This window comes from Diabrotica virgifera, chromosome 7, assembly GCF_917563875.1.
Source record: "Diabrotica virgifera virgifera chromosome 7, PGI_DIABVI_V3a".
Classification (NCBI taxonomy): domain Eukaryota; kingdom Metazoa; phylum Arthropoda; class Insecta; order Coleoptera; family Chrysomelidae; genus Diabrotica; species Diabrotica virgifera.
The window spans coordinates 116887645-116904955 of NC_065449.1; the positions used below are offsets into that span (position 1 = coordinate 116887645).

Below are 17311 nucleotides of genomic sequence, written 5' to 3' on the forward strand. Positions count from 1 at the left end.
CGGTCTTCCAAGGCTCCAATAAACCAATGCAATATTGGCGTTGATTGTTTATCCATGTTTCAAATAGTCACCCAAGTAGCACAATAAAAACATTTTAGTTTTATTTAAGGTTTATAAAGGTTTTATTGTGGTAAATAAGAAGATAATGGTTTTAAAGTTACCTTGTAGATGTACTGCCAGAACTTTAATAGATAACTTGCCTTATTGTGGTTTTAAAATGGTTTATTCTCAGTTCATTTTAAAACTAATCAGCTTTATGAAGAACTTCCGGACTGTTTGGTTTTATTAGATTCTATTTTGTGACCTTTTAGTTTTATTGCAATTTTAAAGATTCTCCTAATATGGCTAATAAAACCTATTATTAAAACTACTTGATCTCAAGACTATTACGTCAGTAAATCAGTTGCTTTCTTAAAAGCAATTATTAATTAGGCTATATTAAAACCAAACGCTCTTACTGAATCAATTTGGTTATCGTAAAGACAAAACTATGCTTCTTGTTAGAAACAATAAAACTAAAATCATCCCCTCTTCTTTCATGTCCAAAATGGTCGGCCATTTGTTTTAGAGCGAAACAGTGGTGTAGTGTGTTGTAAAAAGTGGAAGTACCGTTAGTATGGAAGAAATAAGTCGCAAGTACTTAAAATATAAACGAACTGGTCATTTTAAAAGAAAAATACAACACAGACAGCACTACGAGGCCTCGATTTTAGGTTAGATTCACATTAAAACCGAGTGGCATTATTGACAGCAGCATTAAAACTAAACAGTTTTAATTCCAACCTTGCTTTTATGTAGGATATATGCTCTTGGAAAGGTATAAAATAAAACCATTTGATCTTAACAATTCTCTGTCGATAGACCAAATAGTTTTATTTGGATTTCGGCCATATTGCTTTCTGGAGATGCTGAAAGCCATGATAGATTACAATATAAGACTTACATAAAAATTATAAATAAGCGACTTAAAGACATAAATTCGATTTATTTTAACATTAAAACATTAAAATTGTAGATAAAATTATTTTTCTTTCAAATGAAAATTTTTCGGATTTAAATTGTTAAATTATTTTTATTTTTTTAATAGCCAAAAGTCAGAAATTTTAGGACGCATGAGTTATTTAGACCTATTTTTGTTAACATTATCAATAAAGTTGGGTGCGCAAGTGTTTTTCTACCTTGACAGTCCGAAATATCCAAGTACTTTTTATTATTTTCTGGTTACAAATACGTATCTACCTATCATAACACATTTAAAAATTTGTTGGCATATATAGAGTATATGGGTTTAAAGAATCATTTAATATGGTAAATTGTCTTTAAAAGTCTCCATTTAAGAAACCTTTTTAAGTTTGCTATAAAACTGCCTGCACTTAAAGTGTCTTTTAACATGGTTTTAAAAGCACCTTCACAGCAGCTTTAAAACCACTTGTTCAAGAAAACAAAGTTTTAAGAAGGTTTTTATTTTTGGTTTTATTGACCTCTTTCAGAATGGGCCTTAAGGTTTACTTAAAAACCAAATGGTTTTAATTTTAGTTTTATTCTACAGTTTTAAATCATCCTTAAAAGACTTAATAAACCCGTTCGGTGCAACTAGGGATTGAAAATAATTCCTTGCGGGTCCCAAAATACAGAGGCCATAACCTTTTCGGTGGTTTGTTGCGTCTTTGGTCGCTATGAACGGTTTCTCCAGAAGTTGTCCACTAGGATGACATCCTATTTGATTCCGGAGTGGAGTGATGGATCCATGTTTCATCCATTGTGACATACCGATGTAAAAACTCAGACTTATTCCGATAAAACATGTCCCAAGAGCACCCAGGCTCATCAATTCGTTGATGTTTTTGATCCGGTGTGAGAAAACGCGGCACCCATTTGGAAAACAGCTTTCTATTACCCAAATGTTCGTGTATACAAGTGTAAATGCGGATTTTGATAATAAGTTCCAGCATTTTTTCAATGTTTTTAGGAACAACTGCCTCACTTGGCCTTCCAAGTGAGGATACGACGGCATTTGTATTCAGCAAACCATCATATTATTATTATAATAATAATAGTTGTGTTGTAATCGATGAAGCTTCGGTAACACTTCTTGAGCTATGGCTTAGTTTGGGTGGTATTTTTCCAATCAAATAACAGTGATAAATGAATCCATTGTTTATAAATAAAAAAATTACAGAATCACAAAGTAGCATCATTGCAAGTACCGTAACTCGTTAAATAATAATCCGAACAACATAAATTTTGACAGAATACTTTTGAATGTTAACAACTACCGAAATTTCGGGCGCCCATATTATTTTTTTTTATAATTCTCGTATCAAAGTTACGAATGAAGTTAGGAGTATTAATGACAGTTGAGAAACTGCAGGCGACCCCGAAAGTTCATGTGGATAGTCAATTAGAGTCGCCATCTTATGGTTATGCCCGGGACTTATCGACCGACGTTATAAAAAAATATATATACAGTGATGAACACGCTAATAACCGGCAAAATAATTCAAAAGATAGAAAACATAATACATTGCGAAATAAAAAGAGATAAAACTAGTGGAGGTAGAAATTATCGTTATAAACGTGTAAACTAACATTACATTACATAGTTTCCCACCTTTAGACGTGAGTATGTTATAAAATTCTACTGTCACAATGATAGTTGTCATACTCCTCTGATACGTCTAAAGGTGGGAAACTGTGTAATAAAATGTTAATTTATACGTTTATAACGATACTTTCCACCTCCACTAGTTTTTTGTTTAGCAATGTATTAAGGTTATTTTGCCGTTTATTAGCGCGCTTATCACTGTATATTATATACCGTTTTTAGGCGTCAACGCCCTTCGGTAGGGATCTATGGAGGAGTATCTCCAAGCCGCAAGCTCTTATCCCTTGCCGTACCGCTCCTCCATAGGCCGATCAGACACCAGTTTATTCCAGACCACGTCGTAGATTCCATACAGAATTTTATACTACGACGTTGGCCTTTTTATTTTTCAAATGACCGGGCTGGGGCTCGAACCTCGATCGTATATCCGCTAGATTTGTCGATCGAGTGGGCCTTTGCCCACTGAGCCAACTGACCGTTATAAAAATATATACTTACTAAATACATCGGTCTCGTCCATAATTTCTGCTTGGATCAACTCTTCAATGACATCTTCTAAGGTAATCAGACCAACGGTTTCATAGAATGGATCACCTTCCCCTTCGTTGTTAACTCTATGTACAAATGCCATATGACCTTTGTTACCTGAAATTTAATTTTTATTAGTCAGACTATACATTGTACTTAACTCAAATAATGATAGCGTTATAGGGCTTTTCATTCAGTCATTCGTTTCGAGCTTCTGTCATGTGTCGTATAATATTAAGATATCTACGTCATACGTCTTTGGTTTGTATCATTGGTATAATATACATGACACCTGACAGAAGCTCGAAACAAATGACAATCGATGAAAAGCCCTATTCAAAGAACAGTTTATTGTTTTCACCCAATTTTGAAAACACGTGAAAACGTTGAATTATCCACGCCCGTCAGTCCGTAAATAAAACTCATACGTCATTATACTAGGTAGAATGACAAATGAGGTGTACAAGGATAGTACTAAAGGTGAGAAATTTGAACTAGGACTTCCGGTTTTAAAAATTAAACCGGAAGTACTGTTTTAAAGTCTCCGGAATAGTACAAGCGATATATTATTCGACGCGCCTTAACAAGACGACTAACAAATATATACTTCTGGTTTCATGACTGTCCGCGAATATAACTCCTTCGTTATTAATACAGACAGAATGACAAATGAGGTGTCAAATGAAAGCTTATAACCCAAGGATGGTAATAAAGATGAGAAATTTGATCTCGAACTTCCGGATTTAGAGTGTAGAGTTTAGGGTTAGAGTAACCGGAAGTACCGTTTTAAAGTCACTGAAATAGTATAAGCGATATACATATTACTCGACGTGCCTTAGAAAGATGAGAACAAATGTATACTCTTGGTTTTTATTACATATATAATTTCCGGTTAAAAACAAACCGGGATGCCTGTTAAGTCCACTGATATTCTCAGTGGTACTGGATAAAGCAATAAAGAAAGCCAGAAGGATAAAACTAACATTGGGATTCTGGCAAATGAAATAGACACAACTATCGGAGCTAATATTTGCAGAAGACATGGTATTGATAGCAGAAAACAGAAAAGACTTACAGGACAATCTTGAAATCCTAGAAGAAGAACTATCAAACATAAATATGAAAATTAATACAGAGAAAACAAAAACAATGATAATTTCAAATACGATGAGGACACACGCAAAAAGAATTAAACGGGAAACATCTAGAGAAGTGGAATTGTGGAATATTTTAAATACCTAGGAATAATAATTGAATCTTAAATGGTAAACAAGACATGGAAATAAAAGAAAGAATGGGACGAACAGGAAGCTTAGTTAACACTATGAAAAACAACATTGTTGGGGAAAAAAGAGATACCGGAGAAAGTAAAAACGGCAGTTGTTACATCAGTAGTGACCAGCAGAGACCAACAATCATGTATAGCAGCGAGACATGGACATTGACGGGGAGAAAAAATCCAGAGTCAATGCTATGTAAATGAGGTTACTGAGGAAAATAGCAAACAGAAAGTGGTCAGACAAAATACGAAACGAAATTAGACAAAACCTAAAACTTAAGATGGTTCGGGCATGTGTGTAGAATGCCGAGCGAGAGACTAACAAAACGAGTGTTCGAAACGAGAGTGCAGGGGAAAAACAAAAGATGAAGACCAAGAGTTGTAGGTAGATAAAATCAGAAAAGAAGTTGAGAAGAAAGGACATTGGAAAGTGCAATAAACCATCGAAACACAAGATCGGAAAGCATGGAGACTACAATGCCAAACTCAACTCCACCAGACTTACGCCTACCTAAAGGTAGAACGGATTAGGACTAAGTAAGTAAGTAAGTCCGGTTAAAAAGTTCTAACCGGAAGTGCCATATTATATTTATATGTAGTTCCGGTTTAGAAGTCATTTCCGTTTAAACAGTTATGACCGAAAGTTTCGTAAAAATGACTCAAAATTAATGAAATCGTATATAAACCGACGCAAAGTTACACGAAGAGTGGTTCAAATATCGACTTCCAGTTCTACTTTCGGTCCACTTTGGGTGAAAACTTAGAACTTACGAAGTTCAATTATGTACTTGTTTATTTTAATCACAATCAATTATTTATACATTACTAAGATGGGCAGGACATGTGATATACAGTAGCCAACCGACTTATAAACAATGTGCTTTGGGAAATATCAGATTGAAAACCTGCTGGAGGGTCTAAAAAAGATGAAAAGCTTCAGTCAGAGATCTGAAGAAAATGGTAGTGAGACAATGAGAAATAGTGGCACAGGACCGACAAACGCAAAAGGCAATAGTAAACGCGGCAAGGATTCACGAAGATAATATCTAACGCCATTGATTAGATCTGTATTTTCCTGTGTTACAAACTCAAGATCTGCGACCTGGGTATCTTTTGTCGCCTATTTTGGCTTGGAGCACATTTTGCAATAAAACTTATTTATTGTTGATACATTGAAGATTGCGCTTTTTTTATGATTAATAACAACTACATATTTATTTCAAATGGTCTCAGAAAGATATTGAAATATAGGGATCTAGGTAGCTATAGTGTGGAACCTCCTCGTCTATTCAACAAACTCGGGGAAACATTGAATTAAAAACTGTTTCTCTTCTTGCCTGTAATGTATCGGGTATAGACGAAGAAACTGTATAAACTACCCTGCTTCAAGCAATGGAAGTGGTAAATTCTCAGTTAGAAATTCAACAGAGAAAGTACAAATAAGTGGGTTCGATTCGGTAGAAGTTATAAATTAACAGTGTGAACGTTAAAGGGTTTCTTCAGTTTTCATTCATGAAGAATGAGAGTTTATGACACTTGTATTAGTAAATGCTAAATAGTAATATTGTTGTTGATGGAAGGAATATTGAGCAGACTGCATCTTATAAGTAGTACTTGGGACATGAAATTCGGTTGGGCAGAACTACCACGTCGCATAGGATCAGCCTGGCAGCGTTTGGTAAGCTGAACTATGTATTTAAATCGGACTTTGACCAGTATGTGCTGCCTGCACTCACTTATGGAGCGGAAACATTAATACTCACAAAAAAAGGTAGTGAACAAGATTCGCGCAACTCAAGGGGGTTATGGAGAGCCAGATGTTGGGTCCCTGTGAGACCGAATTTTAAACGAAGAAATACGTTGTAGAACAAAAACAATAGACGCTGTCGAAAGAATCGCGTCCCTAAAGTGGAATTGGGCAGGACACGTCGCCAGAGTATCAGACAACCGATGGACAAAACGTATTAAGTCGTATTGTCGATTGGAGGCCACTAGAAGAAGCACTACGGAGCAGGAGACGCCCCCCAACCAGATGAACCGACGATCTGAAATGTGTTATCTTGTTATTAGTAACTAGATGCAAGCCGCACAGGAGAGAGACAGATGGAAAGAGCTGGGAGTGACCTATATCCAGCGCTGGACGCGTGCGGGTCGATGATGATGATGACGTAAATGTACGGTTATAAAGTTAAGACACTGGATTCTAAAGAATCTGCACATTCCAGTACACGAGAATTCAACGTAATAGTGGTACCCCGTCAAAATAGCCCCGTCGAAAAAGCTCCGACAAAATAGCCCCGACATAATATCCCGCACACAAAATAGCTCCGACAAAATAGCCTGCAGACAAAATAGCCGCGGAATAATAGCCCGCCGACAAAATAGCCCCGACAAAATAGCCCCGACAAAAAAGCTCCTTCAGAATTCATCATGAAATAATCCCTTAAAAATACATTTTTTCGGAAAGGTAATTATCCTCTATTCAGATGTTTATCTTAACCACATTAAATAAAAATGGTCTTTTCAGAGAACTCGAGTCCTGTCTTCTCTGCCTCTTGGAAGTTTAAACATTTAATTTAAGCGAAAATCAATGTTTATTTGTGATATAAACATTTTTTTCTGTTTTCGGGCAACAGTAAAATGCATTTTAAATTAAATAAATTACATACATTCTTCTTTTTTTTGTCAAATAATTTAAATTAAAAAAAGTTTTTGGGCACCTTGTATAAATAATTATGTAATTGTTTATATTATTAAATAGAGAATTAAATAACCTTTCAAATGAGCTAGCACACGACCCCTATTCTCATTTAAAAAAATCATCGATTACGTCATCACGCCCAGATGGATGACGTCACTAGTATGACATAACAGAATATCGTAATTTAAAAATAAAAATCGATCTATTTCAGGATTTTTCCTTAACGTCGCGGGTTTACGAAATAACGAATTTATTCCTTCCATTTGCACTATACTGTACGTCTGAATTGCCGATATGAATGAGTCAGATTAAATTAAATTATTAGAAGATTTTTTTTACTGAGCAACAACATATTTGTTTAATTTATTAATATTTTGTATTTTGACAACGACGTCCGAAGTGGAGTCGAAACGTTAATAAAATAATTTTTTTAAGTAAATTGTGGCTTATTTCCCAATTAGAATAGTAATTTAAAATAAATGGTACTCTGTTAAAAGGTAAAACTTTTTATTGGAGGTGTTTTCTAAGAGGCCCTTTTAGCCGGGGCAATTTTACCGGGGCTGTTTTGACCGGGGCTATTTTGTGTGCGATCTATTTTGTCGGGGCTATTTTGTTTGCGGGCTATTTTGTCGAGGCTATTTTGTGTCCGGGCTATTTTGACGGGGCTTTTTTGACGGGGCTGTTTTGACCCGGCTATTTTGACGGGTCACGGATGATGACGTAAATGTACGGTTATAAAGTTAAGACACTGGATTCTAAAGAATCTGCACATTCCAGTATACGGGAATTCAACGTAATAGTATATTTTAAATAGAGGAACTTTTAAATTATTATAATGTATAACTTTTGGCTTCCATATTTTGTATTGTAAGTTTGTCAGTTTCCAGAGCAACTACATAGGATTGGAATCTATGAAACTCCCTTCTGTTCGTGTAATAATTAATGAGTCCATCGGGGATCTGAACAATGTATTCTTTGATTGTCTTAATCATAGGGACCAGACTCGATAAAAAATTAAACATCTTTATAACAAAATTCTGTGGCAAAAAGATTATTTGTCTAATGACATCTGTTTCTCTTCACACACACACACAAGTTTGTCCGTAACACTTCTGTTGTTATTATTTCGTATTTTCAAAATAAAATTAATTTTAAAAAATCACTTGTCGAAGGTCTCGGAATTCAAAAGTTACTAATTATTATAAATTCAGACAGTATTTTAAATTAAATGTTCAATAAAAATTGGAACGCCTCAATTCGCTTCATATAAAATTTTAACTTTTTAAAATGTAAATGGATAATTTGCGAATTGTATCTTCTTGAAAATTAATTTAGAACTCTACAATTCAAAGGCTATACTTTGTTCACATTGCCATAGCTATTGATTTATCATAAAAGTGGAGCTACCGGTAATGAAGAAGAATTGGAAACATTCTTGGATTTGGTCCTTAATTAAATTGTATTTTATAACGAAGAACTGTTTTAAAGAGAAACGGAACTTATAATAATTTTAAATTACGTTTCTGAGAACAAGCAACTTTTTCAGACGTTTTGTATCTCATAAAACTTTATTCTGATTGGCATTCTGATAAGTTGAAAAATTGTGAAAAATATATCACCTATACATCTTCCAGAATTTTGGGTGCAGTAGAGAAAATTATACTGTAGTACAGTAAGACAAGTGTGAGAATTGGCTTGTTGCGGGTTTACCAAATTTTATAGTATTACATATATGTAATTCATTACTTCTCTGACCGTCAAGCGGAAGAGATCGAGCTCCAAACGTTAAATTCAATGCAGTATTTAAATATTTCTTTGAAGTGCAATGGGGTACATTTTGGAATTTTAAAATTAAAATAGAAAGTTTAATGAAAAATAAACGTTTAGTATCCCAATAAACAGTGATTCTGATGGAAGATATTTGTAACTTAAATGGATTATGTAGCGACCAAGCATAACAATATTTCATTTTTAACTTTCTATTCCTATTGTATTCTAGAAGTTTTGTTTTCACCCATTTTGAAAAAATGTGAAAACGTTGAATTATCCACGTCCGTCGATACCAGGGACTTTGTAAACACAACTCCTCCGTCCAGGATAGACCAGATAGAATGACAAATGAGGTGTCGAGTGAAATTAAAAGAATGATTATGATCTAGCTAGAAGGTGAAGGAAGTAATAAACAGTTTCAAATTCTTCATATTCAAAATAAAGGCCTTAAGCTATCTTTATTAAAATCTATGGAAATTAACAAATTAAAAAATACAGTTATAAATTCTGAATGACCAACTTGAGACAAACAAATCCCCACTCCTCAACCTATTCAGTTAAGTTAGAGACTTTAAAATGCAGACACACAGTAAAATAAATCACTTACGAAAGACACTTTGCCGAAACATTTGTAGTGACATTAAGTTATAATAAATTTTGTGGAAGTATTGAAAACAAAAGTTTTCAGTGTTTTATTGGTAGATAAAAATGAACTTCGATCAAGTAACGGTCGAATCCATCAATATGTGATTGATATTATGATTTTCTACAGCTAGGTTTAGAGTGATTCGCTTTGTATACTGTAACTGTTCAATGCTCAGTCGTTTCATTGTATGTACTACATATACATATTTCCTCAAAAAACCGACTACAATAATGTACCTACATAATATACTGAAGTGCAAAAAATTACATTAATAAGTACTGTATTCCAGAATTGCATTTTAAATCATCATCATCAACAAGTATTCCATCCATCGTCGGATGTAAGCTTCTCTTAGGTGTGTCTACTCATTTCTGTTCGTTGTTTTTCATATCCATTCGTGGCCAGCCTTTCGCTTGATGTCATCAGTCCATCTGCCTCTGCTTCTCTTTACCTGTTCTTGGTCTTGCTTATAGTCCAGTCGGGTTAGACGAATAACAGGCCTAACCTTGCATTAGGAGCTGCCCCAAATTTTATTTTTCTAATCTTTAAGGAGGGTCAATATTAGTATAAATTTAAAATCTCGACTGAATTCCACCGTTGCGTTAGCCGCCATCTTGATTTTAAACGAGAACTGTTTTTGCTCAATATCTCCGCCATTTTCAATTTTTTGACAAAAAGTGTAGAAACTGAAATTGTTGAAATAGCGATTTTCTATAATTTCATTTATTATAATTTTTTTCGTGCGGTCGATATTTTCCGAGTTATGAGGGAAAAATAGTGAGAGTTGGAGCATAATTATTGAATTATTGAATTATCTCGTTATTATTAGTTTTACAACAATTATGTACCTATACAAAAATGAAGAGAATTAAATTCTACACAATTTTGATCTCTTTAATTTTTTTGCTAAAATTAATATTTAAGGTAGTACGTATGCGGTAATGGCGCGAGCGTAAGACCGGATTGATTTTATAGCAATTGTTTTTGTTCAATATCTACGCCATTTTCAACTAAAATTGTTCAAAATAAAATTTCCTACAATTTCTTTTTAATAATTTTTTTCATGCAGTTGATATTTTCCGAGTTACATGGGAAAAGTAAAAACTGGTGGGGGAAGCATAATTATTGTATTGAATTTTGTTTCCGAGCTGCCCCAAATTTTATAATTCTATCCTTTAGGATAAAAGAGACCAATGGAGAAACATTGTTAGGAATATTGGAAGAAATCACGATCCTCAGTAATGGGGAAACGACAGGAGAGATCCTTTAGGAGAGATCAATAGTAGTGTAAATTTAAAATCTCGACTGAATTCCGCGGTTGCATTAGCCGCCATATTGATTTTAAATGAGAACTGTTGTTGCTTAATATCTCCACCATTTTCAACTTTTCAACATAAATGAAGGGAAAGAAAATTGTTGGAAATTCAATTTCCTACAATTTTTTTGGCACAATGTTTTTATACGATCAATATTCTCCGAGTTAAGGGGGAAAATAATGGAAGCGGAGGGGAAGCGTAATTATTGAATTGTCTCATTTATTATTAACTTTACGACATAATTGTACCTAAACAAAAATAAAGAGAATTATATTTTATACAATTTTTGAAACTTCCAATGAAACATCAACCAAACTAAGTATATAAAAGACATAAAAAGACATTATATGCATTAAGTTCACTTAATTTTATTAACTAGCGGGTTTGATTGGTTGAATTTGTCTGTCGATATTTTAAGTTTTATGTCAGCTAATATATCGTGATGTTTCAACATTTTTTTTTTAATTTTGGACCCTGTTGGGGGGAATTTTCCCATTTCCCCCCCTTGTAGACCCGCCACTGGTTCTCTCGAAAAATTGTAGTAAATCGTAATTGCAACCATTTCAGTTCTTACACTTTTTGTCGAAAAGTTGAAAATGGCGGAGATATCGAACAAAAACAATTGCTACAAAATCAATCAGGTCTTACGCTCGCACTTTTACCACATACGTACTACCTTAATGGTAGGGGAGCCCAAGCGGGGATTTTTGCAGTTACTCGAGCGCGTCAGATTAGCATATGGGAGAAACCTGGTACCCTGCAGATGTACCTCTACCATATATTGGCTCTTAACACAAGGGAGTTCGTTAAGGGGGGCCCGAAAAAAAAATCTATCCTTAAAAAAACTCGAAATTGTCAGATTAAGATAAGGTAAGTTAAGTACATGCAAAAGAGTGTATATTTCAAAAATCTGACGATTTGAGCCTGGCGTAAGGAAATGGGTGAGTCCCAAAGTTTCACAAGAAAAAAGCGAATATTTCGCGAAATGAATGACAGATCGAAAAACTAAAAAATATATTCCCAATATTTTTTAAAAATCTATCGAATGATACCAAACACGACTTCCCACGGAGAGGGGTGGGGGGTAAATTTAATATTTTAAATACGAATCCCGCGATATTTCGCGAAATGAACATCAGATCGAAAAACTGTAAAATACACTTATTCAATATTTTTGAAAAATCTATCGAATGGTACCAAACACGACCCCCCACGGATGTGTGGTGGGGGGTTACTTTAAAATCTTAAATAGGAGCCCTCATTCTTTATTGCAGATTTGGATTCCTTACGTAAAAATAAGTAACTTTTATTCGAAACATTTTTTCGAATTATGGATAGATGGCGTTATAATCGGAAAAAACGATTGTTGGAAATGGAAAATTAAATTAAAAAATGGCAAGCGCCCACTAAAATGGAAAACTTTAACTTTTTTTGGTTTTAGAACCTACTCTTCACAACCCAATAAGTCCCCAAAGCGCTCGAGTGACTGCACATTTAGCATACTTTGCTCCCCTACCATAAATATTGATTTTATCAAAAAAATGTACGGCATCAAAATTGTACAGAATTTAATTCTCTTCATTTTTGTATAGGTATATATTTGTTTTAAAACTAATAATAAACGAGATAATTCAATAATTATGCTACAACTGTCACTATTTTCCCCTCATAACTCGGAAAATATCGACCGCACGAAAAAAATTATAATAAATGAAACTATAGAAAATCGCATTTTCAACAATTTCAGTTTCTACACTTTTTGTCTAAAAATTGAAAATGGCGGAGATATTAAGCAAAAACGGTTCTCGTTTAAAATCAAGATGGCGGCTAACGCAACGGTGAAATTCAGTCGAGATTTTAAATTTATACTAATATTGACCCTCCCTAAAGATTAGAAAAATAAAATTTGGGGCAGCTCCTATTGCAAGGTCAAATGCTATCCCGACTGGACTATTAGTCGCCATACAGGAATTCGCTTCGTCCAACGATTGTCTTCGATATTTTTCACTCTCGGGGGAACCTGTAACCCCTAGAGAGTGCGTCCCCAGTGGCGGATAGGTCCCGACCAGTTTACCAGTAGGAAGGAGGGAAATCAGATACCTACCTCCCGTGGATCAACATGTCAACAGGCCTGGAAAGCGTGACAAGTTAAGGCTAAAGCATCCCTTATAAAATGTCGAATAACCAAAATGAATTAGCCCAAGCGAGTAGAGATAGTATGTATTTTAAATACCTTATGCTTCATAACTATTCTGTTTCATTTAAAATTTCAAGTCTATAGCTGGTAGATTCACATATTGTTCCGTCAGTAAATAGTAGATCTTAGCTGCTCTAATCATTTTGGTCACCCCTAATTCTAGCGTTTAGCATGGAGAATAGTTACCAGAGACAGGGGCGAATGGAGGATTGTTCCGAAGAAGGCTTTGGCTCATAAAGAGCTGTAACGCCACTGATGATGATGATGATGATGATGATGATGATAATTCTAGCGTTTCGTAGATTCAGCAGCCCACTATTTTGTATTTACTTACCCTACCCCCATTATACTGTAAAAGTTCTTTGCATAATATGATCGTTTGTTATGTTTATAATAAATTTAGTTTTTTATGGCCATTTTTAGATTGTAGAGCCTGGGTCTGTCCTGTGTTCTCTCGCTGTATTTAGTTACTTAATTAGTGTTAATAATTTTTAAACATCGTTAACAATTTTGACCTTGATCATTTTTACACACTAAATTTAAAAATGCTGGATATAATTTTATATAGTTAAACTAATTCTTTTCAGGGCATTTATTTCGTTCAGTTCAGTTGGAAAAATTATTCACCTGTTAATTTTGCCGTATTCGATGGTGTATTTAAAAAATCATGTATTTAGGTACATAAACAAATAAAATATTCAAGGTTCTGAAACTGTTTTCTTGTGGCATGTTTAATATAGTATTATGATTATATGGGATTGAGCCACAATAATTGTTGGTGTAATGAAAGTTACATTATTTCTTAATTTAACTACTGTTTGACGTTTCGATTTCCACTCCGGAAATCGTCCTCAAAAAATTAGGTTTGAAAATTCTGAAAAAATTTCATATCATCACCTGATCCTTTTAGGTTATGTGTACTTTTCATACAAATAAAATTTTGGTCTCGATATTGTGGATTCTAGCAATATGTGGTTGAAAAAACATTGTATGAAATGATGTTACTGATGAAATTTTCCCAGAATTTTCAAACTTAATTTTCTTTCTAATTTTCTGAGGACGATTTCCGTGGAAGTGGAAATCGAAACAACAGTTGTTAATTAAGAAATTTAATTTTCAATACACCAACAATCATGGCTCAATCTCATATAATCATAATATTTATGTACTAAAATAAAATAATCTTAAAGTTTACAGACTGTTTAAGAAATTGTAGATTTTTCTAGAAAGTTATCGTTAGCTACAGTCATGTTCATCACTGTGTTGAACCAGGTTCTAAGGTTCTTAAACCAGGACGTTTTGCTACCTTTACCTCCATTCCCAAATAATTTTCCTTGCAAGGTAGCTTGTAGGGCGGCATATCTGGATCCATTTTGAATAATATGTCTGAAGTATTAATTGTAGATTTCGACATATGTGATGGTAATCAGTACCTCTGGGTTCTTCCTTCATTTTTATGAGGAGCTCCTCATTTGTGACTCGGTTACTCCACGGGATCTTAAGTATTCTCTGATGTAGCTCTGAAATGCTTCCAATCTTCTGCACATTCGGTCAATGTCCACGATTCCACACGATCAAAATGACGGAGAAACAGAAGCCGTAGCATGACAGCATTCAAACGTTTATATCAAGAGAGTAGTGGCTCTAGAAGTTGAAGGTGGTGCAAGCTTTGATATTGTTGAGATATCGAAGAATGTGATTTTGAAGATTGCTACGTACAGTAGAACCCCGATTATCCGGGTGCGGATTATCCGTACTGCGGATTATCCGTGCTATGATTTTCTATTACTCAAGTTGCATTTTTGAGGTTTTATCAAAATAGCGTCATCGTAAATCACTTGACGGAAACTCTAATTGACGAAAGAGAGACTCATAATGAAAGATTTATTTTTTCTGTTATCTTTTTATGGTAGGTACATATGTATGTGTATACGTACATATGTATTAGACATAAGATATACATGTTCGGATTATCCGTGCTTTTCAATTATCCATGCCACCTCCGGTCCTGAGGAGCACGGATAATCGGGGTTCTACTGTACTAATTTAAACTTAGTTGATTCCGAAATACCTAATACATACATCACTTTGTTATTTATTATTAAAAAGCTAATGATCCTTTCCCATTCTTTGATATACAGGTTGTCTTTTCTGGGGTCTCCATATCAATGTTTTTGTTAATTTGTCAATACTTTGTCAATCATTTTGTCCATGAGATATTTCTTGGCTATTTTCCTAGAACTCTCACCTTCATAGTTTTAGAGATGTTTATCACTTATGCTTAGTACAACAAGTGGAGGATTTTGTATATTTAGGAACTATAATAGATGGAAAAGGAAAAATGCAAAAAGAGCTGAACAACAGAATTGCTAAAACATCACGACTATATCACTCCCTGAATTCAGGTTTCATTAGCAAAAGAGAAATTAGCAAGAAGACAAAAGTGTCAGTATATAAGACAATATACCTCCCTACTTTGTTATATGGAAGTGAAACATGGACACTAACTGAACGGGAGAAGAGCAAGATACAATCTTCTGAAATGAAGTATTTAAGAAGAGTAGAAGGAGTTACGCTAATGGACAAAGTAAAAAATGAAACGATAAGAAACAACCTAGATGTTGAGAGTGCCAACAAAGCAATAGAAAGATCGCAACTAAGATGGTTCGGTCATTTAAATAGGTTAGATCCACATAGACAAGTCAAGGTAGTTTGGGAAGCAAATGGAATTGGTACAAGGAGAAGAGGAAGACCGTGTCAACAATGGAACGATGCTGTGGGAAAATCATTACAAAGCAGAAACCTCACATGGGAGGAAGCCAAGAGAAGGACATCCAACAGAAAACTTTGGAGAGAGATGATTAGGAAGTAAAAGCAGATTTCTCGACACCTCACGGTAAAAGAGAACCGGATTATATATATATTATCACTTATGCTGGGGCCACAGTAACGTCTAATGCCGTTAATTAGCGCATTATTTGCATTACAGAGATGGCAAATAATGCGTTAATTAACGACATTAGACGTTACTGCGGCCCGAGCATTAGAGTTAATTTTCCCAATTTTAATGCATTATGACCGGTGACATTACTAATTTATTTTGCCATAAATTTGTGTATGTAATACATACTTCCTCACAGGTATATTTATTATCCGTAACTAATTTACTATCAATGTTTATGTTATTTTTTAAATAATAATCTCTAATTTACATTGGTAGTTGTTTTGAAGCTAGAATTTTTTTTTACGTTATACTTCTTTAGGCGCGATTGCGAAAAATGTTGAGAGTGGCAGTATGAAGTTAGTTACTAAATCGTTCAAGTTATAATATTAGTGCAAAAAAACAGTGTGAAAAATATATTGGTGTTTTTGTTAATTCAAATATATATAGGATGGCGATAGATATTTACTGATAATAGGTCTGGATCCCGCGTATGAAAAAAAAGTTGATTAATAGCAAGCTGAAAATTTGTTAATAGCTTAAGGGTGTCTAGTCGGACAAACTTTGATATGTGGGAACACTGGAACAGGGGAAGTTTTATTTGTGGAACAGGTTAAAAATTTGGAACGGTCAGACCACGAAAACGGCACATGTATTTTGTCCGACAGAACAGACTTAAACTCTCCGAACAGAGATTAAACTCTCATGCAAAAATCAGACTGCTATTTATCATCTGTCATAATTCCTGTCATTTGACATATTCTACGTGTTCCACTCATTAATACGCCCATTTGGTGATAGTTTGCAGTCTGATTTTTGCATGAGAGTTTAATCTCTGTTCGGAGAGTTTAAGTCTGTTCTGTCGGACAAAATACATGTGCCGTTTTCGTGGTCTGACCGTTCCAAATTTTTAACCTGTTCCACAATTAAAACTTCCCCTGTTCCAGTGTTCCCACATATCAAAGTTTGTCCGACTAGTCACCCTTAAGCTATTAACAAATTTTCAGCTTGCTATTAACAAATTTTCAGCTTGCTATTAATCAACATTTTTTTCATACGCGGGATCCAGACCTATAATTTATTAGTAGATAATTATATATTTTTTTAAATATTAATGGTAAAAGTTATTTTAACACACTGTTTTATATGCATTTATAGATTTGAGGTTTCTGTCGGTATGTATATTATTTATTTACATTGTTTAATCATTATACACTCACGGACAAAAATATTGCATGTTTTGAAATTAAAGTGTGAAATAAAACATTTTGTGCTGCCCCCAGAGTCATAGGAATAGGATTTCTTTTCCGAATGTGATGTTTTGAAGT

The 17311-nt window shown here is 34.3% G+C and overlaps 1 protein-coding gene across 1 annotated transcript in view; it reads right to left on the bottom strand.

The window, feature by feature from the left end:
• Positions 1-17311, bottom strand: part of LOC114326773 (unextended protein) — a 366939-nt gene that overhangs the window by 55963 nt on the left and 293665 nt on the right. The window contains exon 7 of the mRNA XM_028275204.2: positions 3104-3250. Coding sequence (XP_028131005.1) covers positions 3104-3250 — 147 coding nt within the window. The remainder of the gene's footprint in view (positions 1-3103; positions 3251-17311) is intronic.